Genomic DNA, 27,950 nt, shown 5'->3' with positions numbered 1-27,950 from the left:
TATAAGAATATTCTACAGAATGGTAATATTTATCACTTATATTGCTTTTCGTCTCTTGGAAAGAGACCCTGAAATAATCTGTTTGTTTGTTCATAACAGCAACCAAGAAAAGGGCAGAGCAAAAAAAAGACAGGTGGTGGTCCTGCACCCCCTCGTCAACAAGTTGGTTAAGTAAATAATACCCTCACGGGAATATCGATATCTCTCTATGAGCACACTGTCGCGCTGAGCTAAAGGATCCTGTCTGTCCCGCAATATACGCTGAATTCTGAGGACTCTCCTTATCAATCTTGCACCTTCCGCAATGGGCTGCTCGCGTAAACGGACAGGACATGACTGCGACAGACTTCCCAAATCCACCTTCGCTTTTATAGCCGTGGTCTCTCATCTTGATTACACGAAGTAATTTACAATTACTACTCTGAAATATGAATTACATCTGTAATAATCACATACATGTAATAGAATGTTAATAGTACATTTCCCTTTTTTAGGATATGACCTGTATGTATCTGTGTGAAATCAATAAAAGGATCAAGTGCTGCATTATCTTTAGTTACATTGATGTTATTTATTTATGGTGAAACAGTGGTGGAATATCGCTGTTGCTTTCGTATGAATGACGCGGACATACCTGCGTGGCCGCAATCTAATCCTGTTTACATAAAGTAAACCTGCTCCCCAGCAGGTTTACGCTTACGGCTCTGTTGCTATGACAGCAAGTCCCGGATGGGCTTCGGGGAACCGAACGATCCAGGATCACGCGAAATCGTCAACAATCTCATCCAGCTAACTCACTTAGCGCGGTACGAAGAACAGGCCCCAGATCAAAACACTGACAGAATCCATGGATGGCAGGCTTTTGAGTGTCCTTGCAAAGAAAGGTGGCTATATTGGTCGCTGATTTGTTTTTGTTTTGTTTTTGAATGTCAGAAATGTATATTTGTGAATGTGGAGATGTTATATTGGTTTCACTGGTAAAAATAAATAATTGAAATGGGTATATATTTGTTTTTTGTTAAGTTGCCTAATAATTATGCACAGTAATAGTCACCTGCACACACATATCCCCCTAAAATAGCTAAAACTAAAAACAAACTAAAAACTACTTCCAAAAACATTCAGCTTTGATATTAATGAGTTTTTTGGGTTCATTGAGAACATGGTTGTTGTTCAATAATAAAATTATTCCTCAGAAATACAACTTGCCTAATAATTCTGCACTCCCTGTACATGCCTGTGTTATTTTTTTAAGGTACATCCCTGTGCTCCTCCTCCTCTGTTCATATTTGGTAAATGGGAGAGGTAGTTCTTGGAAATAAAGTAAATAACATACATCAGGTTTGTTCAGTTGAGCTCTTGGTGTCATTTGAATGTTATCTTTGAAAGCACAGACATGGAATGGGAAGAAATATGTGAGTCTATTTTTTTTATAACAGTGTTATCCCATTATACAGTGGATATGAATTATTATTATTATTATTATTGTAAAGAATTTATTTGACATCTTTTTGTATTTCGTTAACAGGCAAGACGGTCCTTGTGTCTGCAGGTACGCCATGACATTAACCACAGCATAATTTTGAAATGAAAATCTTTAATATATGTTTTTTGGGGTTTTTTTAGGAGCTGGTGGAACTGTGATTCTGACTCCTGCCATTCTGGCTTCACTGGGGTTCACTTCAGCTGGAATAGCAGCAGGCTCCATCGCTGCCAAACTGATGTCATATTTAGCAATCGCTAGTGGAGGTGGAGTTGTAGCAGGAGGTCTCATAGCAACCTTGCAGTCCTGGGGTAAACTGAATAATTTACTATATATTATCTCTCTCTCTCTCTCTAAAAGCTTTGCTCATGTTGAATAAGCTAATAGAGCTAATAGTGTCTAACATGATTTCACTGTAGGTGCAGCAGGTATGTCATGGGCTGCCACTGCATTATTTGGCGGTGTTGGTGGAGCAGCGGCTTGGGTGCTCTCAACTGTGTGTAACGTGACTGTGGTTTATGAAGATTAACACGTAAAAAAACACAAACTGACCTACAAATGTTTTCTCCTGTGACAAATTTTAATCGCCTGGATGAAACGTTATTCTTATGTGTGAATGTCGAACACTGAGATTAAAGCATATTTTGAGAATTAAGTTACAAAAATGGTTCATAAAAATTTCATTCAGATTTTATCCATCATTAAAAACAAAAACAAAAAAAAACTGATATGGTGCCTTTATTCTCTTCATTAATTCAATGTGAAAATTAAAAGTCATGCAAAAATAAGTGTTTCCTTGCTTTTATTGTAAACAACTTAATGTAAAGCACAGTAACAATACCATATGTTTCTATAGTCCATAAATCTATCACTCTTACAGAGCCACAACTCTGACGGGAGACTATGTAGGACAGGGGTGTCAAACTCCAGTCCTTGAGGGCCGGTGTCCTGAAACTTTTCCATGTGTCCCTGATGCAACACACCTGAATATAACTGACTGTATGCTCAAGTAAATTTGACTAAAATTGACTTACTGTTTCCCCAACCTCTGAGAGTATCATAGGTGTTGGCTGGACGTAGTGAAAATCTATCAGCATTTTGGAAACTGTTACACAAGACAGCTGAAAGAAAATGCCACAAACAAATCAACAAAACAGATGTTCAGTAATCTTTCATTGTTATCTTGGTCTCCTGGTGATGATGATAATCTGTGAGGTGACATTAAAATGGCCAGTCTTCATTTTAACTGTAAACTGAAAGAGAGAGAAAAACTAAAGAGATGCCAGTTATGTTCAGTTCTCACTGCACCCTTAAACCTGCCTTATCAGTATTCCATCTTTAAAGCTGTTTCGTCCTTGTATTGATGGCTAATAGTACAATTAGTTGCAATAATGCTTTAATACAATATTATAACTGAGATCACCTAAAGTTTAAAACTTTGTATTGTTGTAATAATTAGTTTAAAGTAAGACAATGAGGTAATAAACATTGCAAATGTTTAAATGATTTTTATTGAAGCTAATATAATTTTCTAAAGTGTTTGCAAAAACTGGTGGGAAAAAACTTTAGCAGAATAACAAGACTTCCAGTTGTGCCTAATAAATAGATATCACTTCAGTCCTGCTGATATCATAGTGTACTGTATTATTATCATCATAAGAACGCATAGCATACATTTTCACTGCTATACAGATGACACCCAACTTTATCTATCCATGAAGCCAGATAACACACATAAACATAAAGGCCTGGATGGCCTCTAATTTTCTGCTTTTAAATTTAGCTTTAGGCAGTCCTTGCCAAAGTGGGTTAAAACCTCTTGATGCATGCTCAATCATTCAGGTAAGTAAATCCCCAAAAGTTGGTTGTGTTCATCTGGACGTAGCGTTTTGTGGGAGAAACGTTTCATCACTCATCCAAGTAACTTCTTCAGTCTCAGCTGACTGCAGGTTTCCCCAATCTTATAAACAGTACATTTGCATGATGACTGAAACTAGCACCACTGAAGGAACAATGGGCTGAGAGGTCAGTTCCTTCATCATGATTATGCAAATTCTCATGGCCATTGATCAACAACCATTGATCAAAGCCCACTGATCATTGGCCATGAGTACCATTGACAGAGAGTTGAGGAATGGCTGCAATCACAGTATTGTAAGATGTTGAAAGATGTACTCTTAGGCCCTCGTGAGAATTTGCCTTGAGGGCATCTTCTTTCTTACTTCAAAACAAGTTCTCTACTTTTAATTTGTCAAGGCAGGTTAGTTTGAGTGACCTGTTTTTTCTTTTGTTGTATGTTCTGTTTGCTTAAGAGGAAATTCCTTCTTGCATTAGAGCAGTGGGTTGGGTGATCTCAACTATGTGTAACGTGACTGTGAAATATGAAGATTTACACGTTGAACAAACATACACTGGCCTACAAATGTTTCCTCCTGTGACAAATGTCAATGCACTGTATGAATTTTTTTTTTAGACCTTTAGTTCCTCCTACGCCGAGCGGCGCATCGGGCAGCTAGTGATCTCCATCGATGTCGGTCAGCAGCGACTGCTTCAGCTTCGTCCCAGGCAATGTCGACAGTTCTCAGGTCGTCCATAAATGTTCGAGTTTAGTATGAAAATATATACTATATAAATATATGGAAATGTCGCATGATTTGAGAATGAAGTTACAAAAATGTCTGATAACCTTTGTTGCTCACTTTTACCCATCATTTTGAAATAAAATATCATTGTAGAGGATGAAGATGTTTTATCTAATCCAAAGACTGATATGATGCTTCTGTTGTCTTCACAAATTTAATGTGACAAATAAAAACACGTGCAAAGTCCAGACCTTAACTTGACTGTGGTGGAACCTTAAAAGATGTGTGAGTCATCGGGACCACGAGACAAAAACTGCATCCTGTAACTCAACCAGGGTTGCTCTCATGGTCACTAATACAGCAAGTCATTTGGTAAAGGTTAGAAAATAGGGGAAAAAAACCTTTAGTGCTTAGTGGCTGGGACTAGTTTGGGGCACCAACAAAGGGATAGTTTAGTGCAAACTATAATTTCTCCCCATCAGTTTTAACCAATCAGATAAACACAAATTCTCATATAAAACTTTGGGCCAACCAAGAACTGTACAGGGAGTGCAGAATCATTAGACAAATGAGTATTTTGTCCACATCATCCTCTTCATGCATGTTGTCTTACTCCAAGCTGTATAGGCTCGAAAGCCTACTACCAATTAAGCATATTAGGTGATGTGCATCTCTGTAATGAGAAGGGGTGTGGTCTAATGACATCAACACCCTATATCAGGTGTGCATAATTATTAGGCAACGTCCTTTCCTTTGGCAAAATGGGTCAAAAGAAGGACTTGACAGGCTCAGAAAAGTCAAAAATAGTGAGATATCTTGCAGAGGGATGCAGCAGTCTCAAAATTGCAAAGCTTCTGAAGCGTGATCATCGAATAATCAAGCGTTTCATTCAAAATAGTCAACAGGGTCGCAAGAAGCGTGTGGAAAAACCAAGGCGCAAAATAACTGCCCATGAACTGAGAAAAGTCAAGCGTGCAGCTGCCAAGATGCCACTTGCCACCAGTTTGGCCATATTTCAGAGCTGCAACATCACTGGAGTGCCCAAAAGCACAAGGTGTGCAATACTCAGAGACATGGCCAAGGTAAGAAAGGCTGAAAGACGACCACCACTGAACAAGACACACAAGCTGAAACGTCAAGACTGGGCCAAGAAATATCTCAAGACTGGTTTTTCTAAGGTTTTATGGACTGATGAAATGAGAGTGAGTCTTGATGGGCCAGATGGATGGGCCCGTGGCTGGATTGGTAAAGGGCAGAGAGCTCCAGTCCGACTCAGACGCCAGCAAGGTGGAGGTGGAGTACTGGTTTGGGCTGGTATCATCAAAGATGAGCTTATGGGGCCTTTTCGGGTTGAGGATGGAGTCAAGCTCAACTCCCAGTCCTACTGCCAGTTTCTGGAAGACACCTTCTTCAAGCAGTGGTACAGGAAGAAGTCTGCATCATGCAGGACAATGCTCCATCACACGCGTCCAAGTACTCCACAGCGTGGCTGGCAAGAAAGGGTATAAAAGAAGAAAAACTAATGACATGGCCTCATTGTTCACCTGATCTGAACCCCATTGAGAACCTGTGGTCCATCATCAAATGTGAGATTTACAAGGAGGGAAAACAGTACACCTCTCTGAACAGTGTCTGGGAGGCTGTGGTTGCTGCTGCACGCAATGTTGACGGTGAACAGATCAAAACACTGACAGAATCCATGGATGGCAGGCTTTTGAGTGTCCTTGCAAAGAAAGGTGGCTATATTGGTCGCTGATTTGTTTTTGTTTTGTTTTTGAATGTCAGAAATGTATATTTGTGAATGTGGAGATGTTATATTGGTTTCACTGGTAAAAATAAATAATTGAAATGGGTATATATTTGTTTTTTGTTAAGTTGCCTAATAATTATGCACAGAGTCACCTGCACACACAAATATCCCCCTAAAATAGCTAAAACTAAAAACAAACTAAAAACTACTTCCAAAAACATTCAGCTTTGATATTAATGAGTTTTTTGGGTTCATTGAGAACATGGTTGTTGTTCAATAATAAAATTATTGCTCAAAAATACGACTTGCCTAATAATTCTGCACTCCCTGTATTGTCTTATGTAGTCTGGAAGATGAGTGGATGACGGGGTGGGTGCAGTTTTCTCTGTGGTGGGGTTGGGTGGACTGTCCCGGGCTCTGTGGGGCCGGGCGGCGCTGGTGCACTGGGCCCCGGCCCGGATGGACCTGGGCCCCCTTTCCCTGGCGGGTCGCGGAGTATGGGGGTGCCTACTGGGGTCAGCGGGGGAGCTGGCCCCAGGGAGGGGTCACTTGCCCCTCCCTTCCTTCCCTCCCCATCTCCAGCTACCTCCCTCTTCCCGCTCCACCACAACCACCCACACATGCAGGGCTTTGGAGTAGGGGTATGTCACCAGGGTGCAGGGGAGGCACCACCCCTCTGTGCCCTTCTGGCTGCCTCTGCCTCAATTTTATCCCACAACTTAGACATTCACATTACTCACACTCTCATTACACATACATGTGTATGTGTAATGACCCTTGGGGGTGGGCACGCTACACGGAATCCAAATTACCATCAGGGTGTACACCTCACCCCTGGCGTCGTTGCCCACCTCTCAATTTTAAATACACGTAGACATTGAGGGCTAGCAGGAGGGACTATGTGCTTACCTGCTGCTCTCTGGCAGGTAGCTCCATGCCCTCCTGGGTTTTAAATGCACCTTAGAACACACATGCATCAACACTACAATGAGCGGGTGGAGGGAGGTTTGGAGTCTTCACACACACCCGTTCTCTGTGACCTGCTGGAGCAGGGGGGGCTAGGAGGAGGAGTTGGGGTCTGGAGTGTGGGGCCTCCCTGCTGCTGCGGAGTCGGGGCGGTCTGCTTCTCCCCACCGCAGGGAAAAGGGTAACACCACCTGGGTCTGGGTGCAGTTCCCCCCTCCAGGGGCCGAGACCCGGTTCGTGAAGTACGCTTGGGGAGTGTGATCGTGTGTACAGCGTCTCTTTATGTCTGTCTCCACGTTGGTTGAGTGTGGAGTAAGTGCATATGAGAGCATGAGGGTGGGAATGGATGTTTGTATCTGTGTGTGCCTGTATGTCTGTGTCTATATGTCAGGTTGGGTATCAGACGCCACCTCTCTGGGGACATCTCAGGTCCTCCAAGGTTTGGAGGCCTATCTCCCCCTACCACCACTTCCCCTGCCAGTGGCGGACTCCCTCAGGTGTCGGTGCGTTGGTGGTTCTTTGTGTCCGGGGATGGGCGTCCAGGTACACACCGGCTCACTCCTTGGCGGCCGCTTATCGGGGCCTGGAGCCTGGGGCTTGCTCGGGCCACTCCGGAGGTGGGGTGCCCCCGGCCCCTCGGCCTGGGGCTCGGTCACTCAGGCGCAGCTGGCTGCCGGCGGAGCTCACGGGCGCGTCACTGCAACTCCCCCTGGCTTCTGCTCCACGGCTGCTGAGTGAGCCCTCATCTGGGACTCTCCTCAGCTCTTTCTGGGACAGTGGCGCGGCTGCCCCTCTGTTGGTCTTCCTTGGTCTCTTGTGTTCTGAGGGCCTCTGGATGTCTGGAGTCTTGATCTCCTCCATACCTGCTTCATGCCCTGGAGGACGGGGCTGTGGCTCCCCCCACTCCCTAGCAGATCGTTACATGGAGAAACCTTTGGAATGCAAGCATGCTGATCCACACAGGTATGCACACAGGTGTACACACGGGTATTCACAGACGCGGACTACAGCTTTCTTGGCTGCTGCCTCAAAGCACATTGTGCGCTGTCTATCTTGCGTGCTGCACAATATCGTTTATTACTTAGTATCTACTGATATCTACTGCTAGCTAGCAGATCATTACATGAAGGAACCTTTTAAATACAAGCGCGTCTTTTAAAAAAAAACAAGCGCGTCCATGCTCACAGGTGTACAAACGGGTGATCACACCCACAAACTACACCCTTTTTGGCTCCTACCTCAAAGCACACTGTGTTCTGTTGATCTTATGTGCTGCACAATAATGTTTAATATTTAGTATTTATTGTCATATTCCCATATATCATTGTTATGTTGTTTATTCTATTACTCTTGTTTTCTTCTGCTTGTTTTCTTTTTTCTTTCTCAACAGGTGATCCAGGTGATCGATATATGCATTTTTTTTCTCTGCTTATTCTGTTGGTTTTTGTTTTTTGCCCTTCTCCCCCGTCCCTCTTCTCAGCTGTTTCTCTTTCCCTCTTTCTTTCTCCCCTTCTTTCCCCCAGTCAAGTCTGTCCCGTATTCAGTAAATGAAAATAAAATAAACAATAAAAGGTGAATCAAATGGACCATTACGGCAAGGCTGGGATGGTCAATTTGGTAAAGTAAATCCGTTGGGCATCTTTCTTTGCCTTTAGACAATAATTCTGATGGCAAAAGGCCAAACGGGACAGGCAAAAAAAAAAGGAAAAAAAAAAGAGAAACACAAATGAACTCAGAGACACAGACTGATGCGACAAAACAAGTTAGTAGGTGTACAGCGTAAACTGTAGTCTATAGCACACAGGAGTATTAGCGGGGCGATCGTGGCTCAAACAGTTGGCAGTTCGTCAGTCTTGGTCGTTGTGTCCTTGGGCAAGACACTTCACCTATTGCCTATTGGTGATGGCCAGAGGGGCCAATGGCACAATATGGCAGCCTCGCCTCTGTCAGTCTGCCCCAGGGCAGCTTTGCCTACAACTGTAGCTGCCTCCACCAGTGTGTGAATGTGAGAGTGAATGAATAGTGGAATTGTACAGCGCTTTGAGGGCCCGAAAAGCGCTATATAAATGCAATCCATTATTATGTACACGTTGATAAATTGTCTTATGGCAACTGACAAATTGAAACAAATGAGTGTGCTGTGTGTGTAACAGACATTACCTGTCCTTTTATTAACTGCGCAAGTAGTGCTGGTCATAACTGCTAGCTAACTGTGTAAGGCTGTAATGGGTCTGTAGCTCTGTCACCGTTTTAGTGAACATATTTAGTTTTAAAGTAAATTACGGGACTTTTCCTGCCTTTCTGGAGGGCTTATATTTCACTATGTCCACATAATTATGGATTATTATAATTATGATATTTAAACACACACTGTATTTTAATTAACATACCTTAAGAAACAGATTATATTAGATTTATATTTTAAATAAGACAAAATGCTTATTATACAGCAGCAATATTATTGTATTTCTACAGTTTAAACACTTAATAACCTTTCTGCCTGCACGGAGTGGATAGTCAAACATACAATATATATTTTTTTATTATTTTCTTTTTACTTAATTATTATAGCACTAGGAATAAATAATAAGGGAGGGATTCTGGATGAGCACCACGAGGGAAACTTGTGCCCATAGTATATACAGTATTGTGAAGAAGGTCAAAAATGTCACTGTGTGTGCGCTTGTGTGTTTTATGTATATAGATTTTTTTTAAATTATTACTCATGATATAACACAGTCCAGACATGCCTGGTAAGGATGTTTCTATAACATTTTCTATCATTACTTTATTATGGATTAGGTGCGAGAGTTATTAAGTGTGGACAATTAAATAATAGATTAATGCAATAGCAAATTGTGTCTTGTTCTCAGATAAGATAAGATAAGATAAGATAACCTTTATTAGTCCCACACGTGGGAAATTTGTTTTGTCACAGCAGGAAGTGGACAGTGCAAAAGTTATGAGGCAAAAATTAGAATACAATAAGAATAAATACAGTACACAACTGTACAGAATAGAATAAAATAAAATACTATATACAGTAGAATAAAATAAAATAAATATACAATAAGATAAAAATAGAATACAAATACAAATACTATATACAACTGAGTAAAAATACAACGATGACAGAAAGGATTATTGCACAGATGGACAGCATGTGGAGAGTTATACCGCAAATGAGGAGATGGAAGGAGGAAGAGAGGCAGAGTAAGTTTCTGGAGGATTTATATTTCACTAAAAACTTTCTAATATTCATGTCAAATTTCCCCTTGTGGGACAATTAAAGGGTTCTATTCTATTCTATTCTATTCTATTCTATTCTATTCTATGTCCACATAATTATGGATTATTAAAATTATGATATTTACACACACTGTATTTTAAACAACATACAGTAATAAACAGATTATATTAGATTAATATTTCAAATATGACAAAATGATGATTTTACAGCAGTACAATTATTGCATCTCTACAGTTTAAAAATTTAATAAGCTTTCTCCCTGCACAGTACTTTCTTTTTACTTAATTATTATAGCACTAGGAATAAATAATAAGGGAGGGATTCTGGATCAGCACCACGAGGGAAACTTGTGGCCATAGTATATACAGTATTGTGAAGAAGGTCTAAAATGTCACTGTATGTATGTGCGTGTGTGTGTTTATAGATTTTTCAAATTATTACTCATGATATAACATTGTCCAGACATGGCTGGTAAGGACATGAGGAGGAAACAGTAGGAGCTGTGTGAGGCTAAAGGCAGTGGGTCCCTCAGCAGCTGGATTACAAAGAGCACAGGTAACAATATCACATGTACCAGTTGTTGGAGATGTATTCCAGTATATAAATAATACTAAGCACAACTGGAATGTTTTGCTTCTATAACATTTTTCTGTCATCATTTTATTATAGATTAAGTGCAAAAGTTGTTGTGGATAACTAAATAATAGTTTATTGCAATAACAAACTGTGCCTTGTTCTCAGATGGACAGCAAGAGGAGAGTGATGGATGAGATGAGGAGATGAAGGAGGAAGAGAGGCAAAGAGTGATTCACAGGCAGAGCCAGCCGAGTTTATTTCTCACAGTTTTTTGTTGCCTTATGGTTTCAAGCACCGTCAACAATCTTTGCATTTTGTTATTATCTCATAACACTTGTTTAATCAGCTACCATCTCGCCTATGGAGTTTTTAATGTCTACAGTCTCAGATCAACACAGCCCTGGCCTTCAGCAATATCAGCAGCAGGAGCAGCAGAAACCCCTCAACAGCAACATTGTACCCTATCAGGTAAAACATAGGCTACGTTTGCTTTGCCTTGTCGCCACCTCACAACAGTGATATAGTATGAGGCGATCCCATATTAGATTCTTGATGAATGTGTGTTGTTGTTATTCAGCCTGGTTCAATGTGCCCCTCTTGAAATTCGAACCTTTAAACATCTTTGCACGGCCCTGCTGTGTGATACAGACTGTGGTGCTCTAACCTCCTTATCTGCAGACTTAAACATGGTATTATTTTAATAAAAAACACGATTAAAAAGCCGACTAAAGGGCACTTTACTGTGCTTTTCATAATGATTTCAAGTGTACTCAGAGCAGAGGTCTTTTACCCGAACTTGACTGCTGTGCCACAGTTCAGCTAAGATAAAAAAAAAACCACTTTACTGATGTTTACTGAGGATTATTGAGCATTTCATTTATTCCTTGCGAAGGCTGCCAGTCACTACAACAGAGATACGTGGCTGCATCTGTGCGTAGCAGATAGTTAAGGGAAAAACTTTGCCGTTTTTTCCGCTGCTTGGAAATGAAAGACGAGATCTGAGAGTTAAGTAAAAAGTCAAATTAAGCACAAACAAACAAACAAACAAACATCTCCTCACACCCATATATGGCTTAACTTTAATGGTTCACTATATATAGCATAGGCGAGCCCCTAAATGGCTGGGAGTGAACATCCTTTACCAGATAAGGAAACCAGAATCTCACATGGAATGTACTTGCAGTTAAAGCTATTGCATACCCTACCTAGATGGTGGGAGGAACCGAAGAATATCTAAACATGCAGTTCAAGGCAAGGTTTACAAATTTAAGTACAATAATGGCAACATTTAACAATTCACTCCAACACTGCCAATCAGCAAATATCAACTGTCAGAAATTGACTTACTGTTTCTCATCTTCTGAGAGAGTATCATGGGTGTTGGATGCACTGTGAAAATTTATCAGTGTTTCTGAAACTGTTCCATGAGCCAGCTGGAAAGAAATGCCAACCACAAATCAGCAAAAAAGTTGAAACATTTAGCATTCCTGAGATGTTCATCTGTCACTGTTATCTTGGTCTTCTGGGTTGCTGTAACCATGATGATGATAATCTGTGAGGTGAAATTAAAAAGGCCAGTCTTCCTTTTAACTATAAACTAAAAGAGAGAAAAACTAAAGAGATGCCAGTTATGTTCAGTTCTGTCTGCAACCCTAAACATGTATTATCAGTCTTCCATCTTTAAAAACCTGTACAAAAAAATTGTCCGGTCCTGGTTAAGTTAGTATTATTTGAAGTAAGAAAGTAAGTAAGAAAGAGTTGCAAAGTACAAAGTACAAAGTCAAAGCAAGTGGAAAAAAACATGTGTTTTTCTTGGCTACGGTCAGTGGGCTAGCCAGTAATGATTTCCTCCCTACAAAGCTGTGGACAAACCACATTTACTCAGGGCTTTCTTGATGTAATAGTCTTCTCCTTCCTGCCAACCACTGTGTCTGTGCGGATCGTGTTCGCTCTGTGTTGTAGCGTCCTGATGACACCCAGTTTATGCTCCAGTGGATGATGAGACTCAAACCTTAAATACTAATCCATATGGGTAGGTTTACGGAAATCTCACAGTCTAAGAAGGCTTGGTGGTGTTCCAGGGTAGGATAACAAAGCCCTCTTTTCCACTTCTTTCATGTACAAGTTGGCCACGATGGGTGAAACTGGGGAGCCCAAGGCTCTGCCTGTAGAACTGACCCTTGAATGTGAAATAGGTGGAATGAAGACACAGTTCCTGTCACAATCTGGTAGTAGGTAGGTAGTAGTCTTATTGCATTGGAGTCACACTGGGTTAAATATGTACACTTGGGTTTTAAGGGGTATTTATTATTTTCTTCTTTTTTTTTGGGTTGTATGGAAGCCCCAAACGCAATTTCATTGTTCTTGACAATGACAATAAATAAATAAATACTAAATACTAGGAACTCAGAGCGGTAGGCGTCTCCAAAAAACATTTTATTTACAGCACCAGTGCACGATATATACAGTGAAGGGGTCACAGGTACGGGGAGGAAAGTCTGTCGCAGAAGAGAGGGAAGTCACACACAAATCACGAATCACAGGTTCACAAGAGCTGGGAGAAACACTAACGTCTGTAGTACAATCATCCAGCGACGAGAGGATCTGTGTTCCAGCCTCAAATAGTGCTCCTGGGTGATGACCGCTGATTGTTGACAGGTGTGTGGGCCAAGGGCGGGAGCCCACAGTGAGCTCCGCCCAGGCAGAGAAAGAGAGAGAGAGAAAACCAAACAACACATGTAGCCTTGTGGGGCCGGCCGGGCAGGCACGGAGACCATGACAGTTCGAAAAGCAAACACACTTGGTCGATGCTGAGAGTGGTCCTGTTGCTGAGGTTGGGGTCATCCTGTAATCTCTTACAAACTACCTCCAACGCTTCTGTGACCACTGAACGCTTCTGCTCAGGTGGTTCCTGTAATCCGCCATCTTGCGTGCTGTTTGCTCATACTGACGTACAAGCTTTAGGCAGTCCTTGCCAAAGTGGTTTAAAACCTCTTGATGCATGCTCAATCATCCAGGTAAGTAAATCCCCAAAAGTCGATTCTGTTCATTTACATACATTACATTTGCATGATGACTGAAACTAGCACCACTGAAGGGACAATGGGCTGGGAGGTCAGTTCCTTCATCATGATTATGCAAATTCTCATGACCATTGATCAGCAACCATTGATCAAATCCCACTGATCATTGGCCATGAATACCATTGACAGAGAGTTGAGGAATGGCTGCAATCATAGTATTGTAAGATGGTGAAAGATGTACTCTTAGGCCCTCGTGAGAATTTGCCTTGAGGGCATCTTCTTTCTTACTTCAAAACAGGTTCTGTACTTTTAATTTGTCAAGGCAGGTTAGTTTGAGTGACCTGTTTTTTCTTTTGTTGTATGTTCTGTTTGCTTAAGAGGAAATTCCTTCTTGCATTCTGTCAGTCTGCCCCAGGGCAGCTGTGGCTACAACTGTAGCTGCCTCCACCAGTGTGTGAATGTGAGATTGAATGAATAGTGGAATTGTAAAGCGCTTTGAGGGCCCCGAAAAGCGCTATATAAATGCAATCCATTATTATTATTATTATTATTATTAAGAGCAGTGGGTTGGGTGATCTCAACTATGTGTAACGTGACTGTGAAATATGAAGATTTACAGGTTGAACAAACATACACTGGCCTACAAATGTTTCCTCCTGTGACAAATGTCAATGCACTGTATGAAAATATATACTATATAAATATATGGAAATGTCGCATGATTTGAGAATGAAGTTACAAAAATGTCTGATAACCTTTGTTGCTCACTTTTACCCATCATTTTGAAATAAAATATCATTGTAGAGGATGAAGATGTTTTATCTAATCCAAAGACTGATATGATGCTTCTGTTGTCTTCACAAATTTAATGTGACAAATAAAAACACGTGCAAAGTCCAGACCTTAACTTGACTGTGGTGGAACCTTAAAAGATGTGTGAGTCATCGGGACCACGAGACAAAAACTGCATCCTGTAACTCAACCAGGGTTGCTCTCATGGTCACTAATACAGCAAGTCATTTGGTAAAGGTTAGAAAATAGGGGAAAAAAACCTTTAGTGCTTAGTGGCTGGGACTAGTTTGGGGCACCAACAAAGGGATAGTTTAGTGCAAACTATAATTTCTCCCCATCAGTTTTAACCAATCAGATAAACACAAATTCTCATATAAAACTTTGGGCCAACCAAGAACTGTACAGGGAGTGCAGAATCATTAGACAAATGAGTATTTTATCCACATCATCCTCTTCATGCATGTTGTCTTACTCCAAGCTGTATAGGCTCGAAAGCCTACTACCAATTAAGCATATTAGGTGATGTGCATCTCTGTAATGAGAAGGGGTGTGGTCTAATGACATCAACACCCTATATCAGGTGTGCATAATTATTAGGCAACGTCCTTTCCTTTGGCAAAATGGGTCAAAAGAAGGACTTGACAGGCACAGAAAAGTCAAAAATAGTGAGATATCTTGCAGAGGGATGCAGCAGTCTCAAAACTGCAAAGCTTCTGAAGCGTGATCATCGAACAATCAAGCGTTTCATTCAAAATAGTCAACAGGGTCGCAAGAAGCGTGTGGAAAAACCAAGGCGCCAAATAACTGCCCATGAACTGAGAAAAGTCAAGCGTGCAGCTGCCAAGATGCCACTTGCCACCAGTTTGGCCATATTTCAGAGCTGCAACATCACTGGAGTGCCCAAAAGCACAAGGTGTGCAATACTCAGAGACATGGCCAAGGTAAGAAAGGCTGAAAGACGACCACCACTGAACAAGACACACAAGTTGAAACGTCAAGACTGGGCCAAGAAATATCTCAAGACTGATTTTTCTAAGGTTTTATGGACTGATGAAATGAGAGTGAGTCTTGATGGGCCAGATGGATGGGCCCGTGGCTGGATTGGTAAAGGGCAGAGAGCTCCAGTCCGACTCAGACGCCAGCAAGGTGGAGGTGGAGTACTGGTTTGGGCTGGTATCATCAAAGATGAGCTTGTGGGGCCTTTCCGGGTTGAGGATGGAGTCAAGCTCAACTCCCAGTCCTACTGCCAGTTTCTGGAAGACACCTTCTTCAAGCAGTGGTACAGGAAGAAGTCTGCATCCTTCAAGAAAAACATGATTTTCATGCAGGACAATGCTCCATCACACGCGTCCAAGTACTCCACAGCGTGGCTGGCAAGAAAGGGTATAAAAGAAGAAAAACTAATGACATGGCCTCCTTGTTCACCTGATCTGAACCCCATTGAGAACCTGTGGTCCATCATCAAATGTGAGATTTACAAGGAGGGAAAACAGTACACCTCTCTGAACAGTGTCTGGGAGGCTGTGGTTGCTGCTGCACGCAATGTTGATGGTGAACAGGGCCCTGTGCTTCGTACGTCGCTTACTACATCCAAGATCAAATGAAACATCCAAGACCAAATCATCGCGCTAACTCTGAGCTCGCTATTCCGGTTCCCCGAGCACACCTGTTGTTGACGATTAGTATAGCTGGATGAAGTAATGTGAGATCACTGGGTGGCCCAACAGGGGCTACGCATCGATAGTAGAAACATTGATCGGCAACCCTTTGATTGGTCGGCGAAAATGTCGAAGGAGCGCGCTCGGTATTTTTCGGCAGCAGAGCAAGAACTCTTGAGTGAGGGATTTCAGGAGTTTCAGAGTTTAATTAAAACGCAAGGGAACACTGCAAAGGCTGCAAAAGCAAGGAGAGAGGGCTGGCAGAAAGTTGCTGACAAATCAAACTCGTAAGTAATTCAATAATAACAATAATAATGGAGTGGATTTATATAGCGCTTTTCAAGGCACCCAAAGCGCTTTACAATGCCACTATTCATTCACTCTCACATTCACACACTGGTGGAGGCAGCTACGGTTGTAGCCACAGCTGCCCTGGGGCAGACTGACAGAAGCCAGGCTGCCATATGGCGCCATCGGCCCCTCTGGCCAACACCAGTAGGCGGTAGGGTAGATTTATCATATCACACCATATTATCCAATATTATATTACATTATATTATATTATAATATGTTATATTATATCCCCTTTCACATTAGAGCCACAACAGGACCCACTAGAACATGGGAACAAGTAAAAGTGAAATATAAGAATATTCCACAGAATGGTAATATTTATCACTTATATTGCTTTTAGTCGCTTGGAAAGAGACCCTGAAATAATCTGTTTGTTTGTTCATAACAGCAACCAAGAAAAGGGCAGAGCAAAAAAAAAGACAGGTGGTGGTCCTGCACCCCCTCGTCAACAAGTTGGTTAAGTAAATAATACCCTCACGGGAAAATCGATATCTCTCAATGAGCACACTGTCGCGCTGAGCTAAAGGATCCTGTCTGTCCCGCAATATATGCTGAATTCTGAGGACTCTCCTTATTAATCTTGCACCTTCCGCAATGGGCTGCTCGCGTAAACGGACAGGACATGGCTGCGACAGACTTCCCAAATCCACCTTCGCTTTTATAGCCGTGGTCTCTCATCTTGATTACACGAAGTAATTTACAATTACTACTCTGAAATATGAATTACATCTGTAATAATCACATACATGTAATAGAATGTTAATAGTACATTTCCCTTTTTTAGGGAATGACCTGTATGTATCTGTGTGAAATCAATAAAAGAATCAAGTGCTGCATTATCTTTAGTTACATTGATAATATTTATTTATGGTGAAACAGTGGTGGAATATCGCTGTTGCTTTCGTATGAATGACGCGGACATACCTGCGTGGCCGCGATCTAATCCTGTTTACATAAAGTAAACCTGCTCCCCAGCAGGTTTACGCGTACGGCTCTGTTGCTATGACAGCAAGTCCCGGATGGGCTTCGGGGAACCGAACGATCCAGGATCACGCGAAATCGTCAACAATCTCATCCAGCTAACTCACTTAGCGCGGTACGAAGAACAGGCCCCAGATCAAAACACTGACAGAATCCATGGATGGCAGGCTTTTGAGTGTCCTTGCAAAGAAAGGTGGCTATATTGGTCGCTGATTTGTTTTTGTTTTGTTTTTGAATGTCAGAAATGTATATTTGTGAATGTGGAGATGTTATATTGGTTTCACTGGTAAAAATAAATAATTGAAATGGGTATATATTTGTTTTTTGTTAAGTTGCCTAATAATTATGCACAGTAATAGTCACCTGCACACACATATCCCCCTAAAATAGCTAAAACTAAAAACAAACTACAAACTACTTCCAAAAACATTCAGCTTTGATATTAATGAGTTTTTTGGGTTCATTGAGAACATGGTTGTTGTTCAATAATAAAATTATTCCTCAGAAATACAACTTGCCTAATAATTCTGCACTCCCTGTACATGCCTGTGTTATTTTTTTAAGGTACATCCCTGTGCTCCTCCTCCTCTGTTCATATTTGGTAAATGGGAGAGGTAGTTCTTGGAAATAAAGTAAATAACATACATCAGGTTTGTTCAGTTGAGCTCTTGGTGTCATTTGAATGTTATCTTTGAAAGCACAGACATGGAATGGGAAGAAATATGTGAGTCTATTTTTTTTTATAACAGTGTTATCCCATTATACAGTGGATATGAATTATTATTATTATTATTATTGTAAAGAATTTATTTGACATCTTTTTGTATTTCGTTAACAGGCAAGACAGTCCTTGTGTCTGCAGGTACGCCATGACATTAACCACAGCATAATTTTGAAATGAAAATCTTTAATATATGTTTTTTGGGGTTTTTTTAGGAGCTGGTGGAACTGTGATTCTGACTCCTGCCATTCTGGCTTCACTGGGGTTCACTTCAGCTGGAATAGCAGCAGGCTCCATCGCTGCCAAACTGATGTCATATTTAGCAATCGCTAGTGGAGGTGGAGTTGTAGCAGGAGGTCTCGTAGCAACCTTGCAGTCCTGGGGTAAACTGAATAATTTACTATATATTATCTCTCTCTCTCTCTCTAAAAGCTTTGCTCATGTTGAATAAGCTAATAGAGCTAATAGTGTCTAACATGATTTCACTGTAGGTGCAGCAGGTATGTCATGGGCTGCCACTGCATTATTTGGCGGTGTTGGTGGAGCAGCGGCTTGGGTGCTCTCAACTGTGTGTAACGTGACTGTGGTTTATGAAGATTAACACGTAAAAAAACACAAACTGACCTACAAATGTTTTCTCCTGTGACAAATTTTAATCGCCTGGATGAAACGTTATTCTTATGTGTGAATGTCAAACACTGAGATTAAAGCATATTTTGAGAATTAAGTTACAAAAATGGTTCATAAAAATTTCATTCAGATTTTATCCATCATTAAAAACAAAAACAAAAAACAACTCATATGGTGCCTTTATTCTCTTCATTAATTCAATGTGAAAATTAAAAGTCATGCAAAAATAAGTGTTTCCTTGCTTTTATTGTAAACAACTGTGGAGCAGGGAAATTATTTTACTGCTATTGTTAAATAATTGTCATCATTACCATTGCATTAATAATAAAATCTGGAGTTTATATTGCATTCAGGGGTTAAACAGCGTCTCTTTCAGAAAGACTGAGTTGCAGGCTGACAGGAAGTTGTATGCAGAAGTGAAAGCAGATAGTTATTTTGAGCCGCAGGCTAAGACGAGGCTTTAACAATGTAACAGATAGCTTTAAGAAGGCCTTAAGCAGTTATGACTATTTTATACACAATGCATATCTGTGCTTATTAAAGAGTTGGAGCTCGGTCAATTAATTGGGGGTCGGAAGCTTTGTTCGGCGCGATGTTCGGACAATCTATTGTGCAAGTGACTTGGAGCCATAGAAGGAATTGCAATACATGCTTACAAAACACTTATATATCAGATCATTTTATATTAAGGTTTTAGTAGAGGTTCTTGGTTAAAACATTTATTTAGTAGAAGACATACACATAGTCTCAGTGAGCTTCTGGTCAGGTAAAAGGTCAGAAGTGCAACAGGTGAATTGAGAAAGAGCATGTGAGGTCGTGACACACACACATAGAGTTAAATTTATTTAGAGGAACCGTCCTTGTTGTCTCGGCAAGAAAGAGGAACAATTCATTTTAAGATAAGAACGGAAAGTACCAAGCCATGAAAATAGAAGATGATTTTCTGGGTGAAAAGTCATGATGATGTTGATCTGATCTATGTATAAAATGTAACGGTGACGCATGAAGGGGCGTCAGTAAATAAACCCTGATGCTATAAAATATCTGTTCATGCTTTGATTAAGTCGAAGACTACTTCCTGTCTGCGTACAGAGTTGTCTTCCCACACGTGTGTTCATTAAAATCATTGTTTGACCAAAGACCTACTGGACCATGGGTGGTGTGTACTCTCCTTCCTCAACTTTGAATCTTAACATTTGGGGGCTTCGTCCGGTGGTTGAGGAGGGAGAATTGGAGGTTTAGATGGAGAAATTTGGTGGTCTCTGAGGTGGTCTGACGGGCAGACATGAATTCCAGTGGTCTAAGTGAGTGGGCATAAGCCGGCTTATCCAAAAGGTAAGGCACTACCTGTTGAATTATTTCCAAAGTGTGCCAAATTGAATATGATAAAATTTAAGTCTACTCACTGAAGTTACTGGTGGATGTCTGTTTTGATTTTGATGAGAATGTCATGACAGTACTGAGGATTTAAAGCAGTTGGACTGCTGGAAAGGATTTAATGCGGTTGGACCGCGGGAAGCAGTTGGACTGCTGGAAATGATTTTAGTATGTTAGGGAATTTGGTTATTTTTTGGTTATAAGGTTGGACCTGCTTCAGTCTTACACTTTGTTGGGTGTTTTACTGTTGTTCCAAAGTATTATAAATTACTCAAGAACGCCAGTTGGACTGGTAGGAAGCGCAGAGCCCGGAGGTTACGCTCCCTCCTTGTCGTGGACGCGCGACATTGACCTCTCGGCGAAGAGGGATAGTTCAGTGTGGCTTAACTGTGGGGTACAGGGCATCCTGGAATTAAGCTAGGAGTTAGAGTCTCCTTACCGTTTGGAACGGTATCTGCGCTTTTTTGGGCAGCAAAGGTTGGACCTTGGGTGTTGGACACTTTTAAATTGAGTTAGGGATTTTAGAAATGAGGCCAGAAACAGTTAAAGTCTTGATACTGGTTAATTGGTCGCAAAAAACTCAGGGAGTTTATCCGCTGGGCGGTTATTTTAAATTTGTCTAAAATTGTGTAGGCGCTAAAGCTGGCAGATCTGACAGTGGTTGTAAATATAAGACGTCTCTGTAATAAAAAAGATCTCTGTGTGTCGAGTCAGTAATGCACTGACTTCCTGCTGCTATTCTTAGATGAAGAGTGTGTGTGCATGCAAATGAGGCAACTGATGCAGAGCGCATGAGAGGACTATGCTTTCGGTTTTGTGTGATTATTCAGCCCTATAACTATTGTTTGCAAATGTGGATAAATGTCTGCGATTAAAATGCTGGCTTAGTAAATAATAACATTGTAAATATATGAATGGTGACAGCGTTTCAAAATAGAATATAAGAATTGTTTGTGTTTAAAACCAACGTTTAGGTAAGAAGATTTAAGGTGGATTTGAAGGCATAAACAAAAAATAAAAGGGTTCCAGTCTGTAAGTGTTGTTAATTCATGAGCTGACTGGATGCAGAGTAAGTGGAGTGGTCATCCTGAGAGGATTGAATGATACTCTAACTCTGTGGTCAAGTCAGACATAGGTTTTAAGTAACCATGAGCCACTAATAAGCGTGACAGATTAATGAATATGTGTAAATTGAACTTGTTAAATAGCCTTAATAGAAGTATCTCAATGAACACGCAATGAAGTGGACTTTTTAGGGGTAGTTTACCATTGATACCATAAAAAGCAACTTAATTAGTAGTTCAATAACAAATTTTAAAGATAACCTTTGTTATTTGATAAGAGAGAGAAAAATTCAGGTTACATATAGTAAATAAATAAGGGAATGTTAATGTCTGCGTCATTCCACACTGAAATTTCAATTGTAGGGGATCATTTGGAGGTGAATTGTGTAGGACACGGGGAGACAGAAGAATCTCCCCATGAGTTTCCGGTGTGCATAGAAATTGAGGAGGCTGAACTGGAAGCCTGACTGGGTCGTTGTTTTTGTTTATTTGAGGGTCTGCTGGAAATTTGTGAGAACGACCACCTTGATATGTGGGAGCCTTCTCGGGCAGCGATTTTTTGTTAAACATGTGGCAGGCTGTGCAAAATGGAGAAAGCTTTGACATGATGAATAAAGGTGTGAGAGGTATTTCTTGGGTGATGTAAGGTAGGATGTTTTAAAGTTTAAAAGTGTTTTTAATTTGAGAGAGGCATGAGTGATGTTATAAGAGTTTGAGTTTCTTTTTCTTTCAGTTTAAAACACATAAGTACATACACTTGGTACACCTGTTTACTCTTTGACTTTATTAAAACAAACGGTGTATTTGAGTTTGAATTTCAGTAATTGTATGTTGATATGGTAATTTAGTTTTATGTTAGGTGAAGGAGATGTCCATCTCTGCGTCTTGCAGGATTGAAAGTGAAAGTTGAAGGTTGTGATGTGAATGCTGTGAGTACTCGATTTGAATGATTCTGTGTGAGGTGTACAAAATACTAAATAATAATAACACTATGAAAGTTGATAGTAGAGTGAGTGCAAGGTGATGTGTGAACAGAGGAAGTCTGAGAGAGAAGTGTGTGCGTAGGCAAAATGCAGAGTGTGTGCGTGAAATAAGGGAGTATTGTTTTTACATCAAGGTTTAGTAGAACTAAAGTAGAACGTTACAAACAAACAGAAGAAGGAGTCAGAAGTGAGATAGTTTAATATAAGATGCAATGAAGGAAGCAGCTTACATTCCTTTAATTCCCAGAGCCAGTGTGTTCCCTCCCCTGCCCACTTGGGCCCCGTATCAGGCGAGTATGGAAGGCTGGATAGCCCATGACGGGTAAGATCCCACCTCGAAACCCTGGGACAACCTAAGGCAGGCACAGTCACGATTATTCGCCTCACTCAGTCCCGGTGAGCTCCGACTCACTGGTGAGATGAAGTGAAGAGGATGGGACCTCAAGGGGTAAAGCCGCTGGGCTAAGGTGGAGGTGGAAAGTGGCAAGTGGAGCCCTACCTTCTGGCTGAGGACAAGGAATGCTGCTATTTAAGGTAGGAAATCAGAATTTGGGTTAGTAAATTTGGGGAGGAGAAAATTGACTGTTTAAAGGCAAAATTATGAAGGAGTCTGACACACTGCAAAAGCACCATATGCAAATTCACATACACAAACAGAAAATGCATTAACCTTATAAAGACAAGACAAGCTCATGGAGTTTAATGCAGAGATAGAGATTAAACCTGGCTAAGAACACAAACATATGCAATGAAGAACAGCTTGCTATTTTGTATGAATGATACAATGGTGTGAATGTTTAATAAAATACATTTGTGTTTGTAATTGAGGAATAGAAGAAGCCATATGACAAAGGGGGTTATGTTTTATGCTGAATTGAAGTATGTTACAGAGCATAAGGGGGTGATTTTTGTGTGCAAATTGTGTGGTTTTAATGAGACTTTTGGTGTATTGAGGAGGTGAAATTATGTGGTGGCAAGACTTGGGTGTTTAAGGTTGTTGTGGTGATGGGTTGATTCTGTCAGGTAGGTTGTTGTTGTTATTTTTGTTTTTAATAGAGGGAGTTTTAGGAAACATGGACATGTCTGGGAGGGGCCCATTATTTTGTAACAGTGCACTTAAAGAAAACCTGTCAGGGGATTTTGTTTTGTTTTCATGAGCTAACAATCAGCTCTATTTTTTCATTTCTGTTTTAAGCAGGCCTGCAACAGTGAATAACGGCGCTGAAAATTATCGGGAAGAGCAAATATAAGGTGGGCTTCCCAGATTACAATTGGCTGAGGAGAAAGCTACCTGTGGGGACTGATCAAGGTCGTAAGTCCCTGTAAAAAGGATTTTATGCGAGTCAATCCAGTCCAAAAGCATAAAGAAATATTTTCCTATGGAAAATAAAAAATGACTGAGCTCATTTTGCTGAGGGTGGAGTATCTGATCGTGCGGGAAGCTCCACTATCAGCAAATATATGGTGTGACTGCATGTGAGTGAATGTGAGGGTGAATAAATGTGGACAAACAATTTGCTTTTACCAGAAAAATTTTTGTTTTGTTGACTGGGGTTAGATTATGGGATTATAGTATATTGTTGGGAGAATGCCAAATGCTAAAGGGGAAATATTTTTTGATGTAACTCAGTTATCATTAATTGAAGAAACACATGACTGATAACTGTTCTGTTTTAAGTTTATTTTTATGACATAGATTGGATCATGAGTGGGGAAACTGAGCATTTTTAAGTTTTGTATAGTATCTTGACACATGAAATGTATCAAGATAAAGGGGGGTTTAGGGTTTAATAATTTAATTGTTTAATAATTTAGGATCATTTTAGGACCTTTTGGGTTTTTGATCATTTGGATATGGTAAAACTGAAACTGTTATTTTTAAGTTAAGGTTAAAGGATTAAAGGTGAACTTGTCACGGTTTGCGAGGCAAGCCGTGTGGAGTTGTAGAAAAGGACCCAAAAGGCGGCAGCTCTGGTGCAGGTGAATATTTATTTACAACGGTGGGCACAAAACAGCACTGGTGGAAAAACAAGAAACCGGAAACCTAAACTGGGTAAGCTAATAACACAAACCAGAAACGAGACGCAGGGAGACCGAGGGGAAACAACACAGACGAACCAGCAACTACCATAACAGAAGACACAACTTAAATACACCCAGAGAAAGTACGGGGAGAACATAGACATAACAGGCTGGGGGAAACATGGAATAAATACAAAGAGAGACGAGAGCTCATAAATACACAGAGGGGCACAAGGGGGTAAGAGTCACAAAGGGAAAAACACTTAGGGAACACCACAATAGGACACCTGAGAAAACCTGGCCTAAATAAGGAGCGAAAATACAAGGAACCAAGAATACTGGGCCAACATGGCCCAGGACCATGACAGAACTGAATCCTGTTTAGAAGATACAATGCTGGTTTTTCAAAGCTGTGAATAAATCTTAGAGGGAAAATTAGTGAGGGTTGAAGGAGTAGAACAGGTTTGATTTTTTGATCTTTAGAAGAAGTGGTTATAATGTAGGCTTACACATACAGATATTACATGGAAGGTATTTTTAGGATAAAGGGGGAGCTTCTACGTAGAAATGATTTTTATACATATTGCATTTTGTGCTTTTAAAGGAGTTGTGGCTCAAATTTGTCTCTGGAGGGTCACGAGCCTTTGGCTAGCGCTATGATTAGCCAATCTACTGTGAGGATAATATGAGTTCATGAAGGATTGCACACGCTTACAGACACAGAGTTAAGAAACACACATGACAGTATTGATTCCAGGCAAAAGGCCTTAAATTCATTTAGCTTTTAACTGAACTTAAAGAAGGACCAAAGAGGAAGGAAAGCATATATTTTGGTTAAGTCTGGTACATTAGAATTAGAAGGTATTGTTACATTAAAGGGAGAAAATGAAATATAAAGGCTATACCAAAATGGGTTATAACATAGGAAATGTGAGGTTAAAATGAAGTTAACACATAGGAGTTGTTTCAAGGCAGCATTTAGCTATGATGAAATGTATACAGGAGTAATTGCTTATATGCTTAAACTTAATTGATTAAAGTGGTTGTTTTCTTTTAGAGTAGAGGAACTTGCAGCAGCGACAATTTGTGCACAGGATGTTGATGATCAGATAAGGGAAAATAGAGCGAGCAACCGGACGTGAAAGCAGGGCTTAAAGAGTTTTAAAGGGATGAGTAACGTTGAAGAGTATACATAAATACAAGTCAATAAGTTAAGAAGATAATTAGGATCAGGCTTTTGATTAAAGAGTCCCAGATAGGATAAGTTAGGGAGGTGCAGGAAAAGGTGTTTTGTTTCTTTTGCAGAAGATCGATCTCGGCGACCACAGGAGGGGCGAGGATCCTGGAGATCTCGAGGCCTGCTGAACCACAATGTATTGCGACCTCTGGTGTTCCAGAGGTCGTGAGAGGGAGTGTGGAGCAGGGAAATTATTTTACTGCTATTGTTAAATAATTGTCATCATTACCATTGCATTAATAATAAAATCTGGAGTTTATATTGCATTCAGGGGTTAAACAGCGTCTCTTTCAGAAAGACTGAGTTGCAGGCTGACAGGAAGTTGTATGCAGAAGTGAAAGCAGATAGTTATTTTGAGCCGCAGGCTAAGACGAGGCTTTAACAATGTAACAGATAGCTTTAAGAAGGCCTTAAGCAGTTATGACTATTTTATACACAATGCATATCTGTGCTTATTAAAGAGTTGGAGCTCGGTCAATTAATTGGGGGTCGGAAGCTTTGTTCGGCGCGATGTTCGGACAATCTATTGTGCAAGTGACTTGGAGCCATAGAAGGAATTGCAATACATGCTTACAAAACACTTATATATCAGATCATTTTATATTAAGGTTTTAGTAGAGGTTCTTGGTTAAAACATTTATTTAGTAGAAGACATACACATAGTCTCAGTGAGCTTCTGGTCAGGTAAAAGGTCAGAAGTGCAACAGGTGAATTGAGAAAGAGCATGTGAGGTCGTGACACACACACATAGAGTTAAATTTATTTAGAGGAACCGTCCTTGTTGTCTCGGCAAGAAAGAGGAACAATTCATTTTAAGATAAGAACGGAAAGTACCAAGCCATGAAAATAGAAGATGATTTTCTGGGTGAAAAGTCATGATGATGTTGATCTGATCTATGTATAAAATGTAACGGTGACGCATGAAGGGGCGTCAGTAAATAAACCCTGATGCTATAAAATATCTGTTCATGCTTTGATTAAGTCGAAGACTACTTCCTGTCTGCGTACAGAGTTGTCTTCCCACACGTGTGTTCATTAAAATCATTGTTTGACCAAAGACCTACTGGACCATGGGTGGTGTGTACTCTCCTTCCTCAACTTTGAATCTTAACACAACTTAATGTAAAGCACAGTAACAATACCATATGTTTCTATAGTCCATAAATCTATCACTCTTACAGAGCCACAACTCTGACGGGAGACTATGTAGGACAGGGGTGTCAAACTCCAGTCCTTGAGGGCCGGTGTCCTGAAACTTTTCCATGTGTCCCTGATGCAACACACCTGAATATAACTGACTGTATGCTCAAGTAAATTTGACTAAAATTGACTTACTGTTTCCCCAACCTCTGAGAGTATCATAGGTGTTGGCTGGACGTAGTGAAAATCTATCAGCATTTTGGAAACTGTTACACAAGACAGCTGAAAGAAAATGCCACAAACAAATCAACAAAACAGATGTTCAGTAATCTTTCATTGTTATCTTGGTCTCCTGGTGATGATGATAATCTGTGAGGTGACATTAAAATGGCCAGTCTTCATTTTAACTGTAAACTGAAAGAGAGAGAAAAACTAAAGAGATGCCAGTTATGTTCAGTTCTCACTGCACCCTTAAACCTGCCTTATCAGTATTCCATCTTTAAAGCTGTTTCGTCCTTGTATTGATGGCTAATAGTACAATTAGTTGCAATAATGCTTTAATACAATATTATAACTGAGATCACCTAAAGTTTAAAACTTTGTATTGTTGTAATAATTAGTTTAAAGTAAGACAATGAGGTAATAAACATTGCAAATGTTTAAATGATTTTTATTGAAGCTAATATAATTTTCTAAAGTGTTTGCAAAAACTGGTGGGAAAAAACTTTAGCAGAATAACAAGACTTCCAGTTGTGCCTAATAAATAGATATCACTTCAGTCCTGCTGATATCATAGTGTACTGTATTATTATCATCATAAGAACGCATAGCATACATTTTCACTGCTATACAGATGACACCCAACTTTATCTATCTATGAAGCCAGATAACACACATAAACATAAAGGCCTGGATGGCCTCTAATTTTCTGCTTTTAAATTTAGCTTTAGGCAGTCCTTGCCAAAGTGGGTTAAAACCTCTTGATGCATGCTCAATCATTCAGGTAAGTAAATCCCCAAAAGTTGGTTGTGTTCATCTGGACGTAGCGTTTTGTGGGAGAAACGTTTCATCACTCATCCAAGTAACTTCTTCAGTCTCAGCTGACTGCAGGTTTCCCCAATCTTATAAACAGTACATTTGCATGATGACTGAAACTAGCACCACTGAAGGAACAATGGGCTGAGAGGTCAGTTCCTTCATCATGATTATGCAAATTCTCATGGCCATTGATCAACAACCATTGATCAAAGCCCACTGATCATTGGCCATGAGTACCATTGACAGAGAGTTGAGGAATGGCTGCAATCACAGTATTGTAAGATGTTGAAAGATGTACTCTTAGGCCCTCGTGAGAATTTGCC

At 40.5% G+C, this 27,950-nt stretch overlaps 2 protein-coding genes across 2 annotated transcripts; both read left to right on the top strand.

Annotated features, from left to right (window-relative positions):
• Positions 1 to 1,303: 1,303 nt before the first annotated feature.
• On the top strand, positions 1,304 to 2,330 carry LOC146551630 (interferon alpha-inducible protein 27-like protein 1). The gene is made up of 4 exons (XM_085256664.1): positions 1,304 to 1,415; positions 1,529 to 1,552; positions 1,627 to 1,794; positions 1,903 to 2,330. Exons 1-4 carry the CDS (start codon positions 1,397 to 1,399, stop codon positions 2,010 to 2,012), a joined length of 321 nt encoding a protein of 106 aa, XP_085112790.1. The 5' UTR covers positions 1,304 to 1,396; the 3' UTR covers positions 2,013 to 2,330.
• A 15,774-nt stretch (positions 2,331 to 18,104) lies between these two features.
• On the top strand, positions 18,105 to 18,940 carry LOC146551629 (interferon alpha-inducible protein 27-like protein 1). The gene is made up of 4 exons (XM_085256667.1): positions 18,105 to 18,139; positions 18,254 to 18,277; positions 18,352 to 18,519; positions 18,628 to 18,940. Exons 1-4 carry the CDS (start codon positions 18,121 to 18,123, stop codon positions 18,735 to 18,737), a joined length of 321 nt encoding a protein of 106 aa, XP_085112793.1. The 5' UTR covers positions 18,105 to 18,120; the 3' UTR covers positions 18,738 to 18,940.
• Positions 18,941 to 27,950: the final 9,010 nt, after the last annotated feature.

Source organism: Mchenga conophoros, linkage group LG19 (genome assembly GCF_057382185.1).
Source record: "Mchenga conophoros isolate Kocher_MC1m ecotype Shallow Benthic linkage group LG19, M_conophoros_male_GT1.1, whole genome shotgun sequence".
Taxonomy (NCBI): Eukaryota; Metazoa; Chordata; class Actinopteri; order Cichliformes; family Cichlidae; genus Mchenga; species Mchenga conophoros.
Note: the sequence above shows the minus strand (reverse complement) of the source record. Positions and strands in the feature narration are given on the sequence as shown.

Coding starts and splice junctions, on each gene's coding strand:
- LOC146551630 (XM_085256664.1), top strand. Junction 1,553..1,626: donor GACGGTCCTTGTGTCTGCAG/GTACGCCATGAC, acceptor GGGTTTTTTTAG/GAGCTGGTGGAACTGTGATT. Junction 1,795..1,902: donor AGCAACCTTGCAGTCCTGGG/GTAAACTGAATA, acceptor ATTTCACTGTAG/GTGCAGCAGGTATGTCATGG.
- LOC146551629 (XM_085256667.1), top strand. Junction 18,278..18,351: donor GACAGTCCTTGTGTCTGCAG/GTACGCCATGAC, acceptor GGGTTTTTTTAG/GAGCTGGTGGAACTGTGATT. Junction 18,520..18,627: donor AGCAACCTTGCAGTCCTGGG/GTAAACTGAATA, acceptor ATTTCACTGTAG/GTGCAGCAGGTATGTCATGG.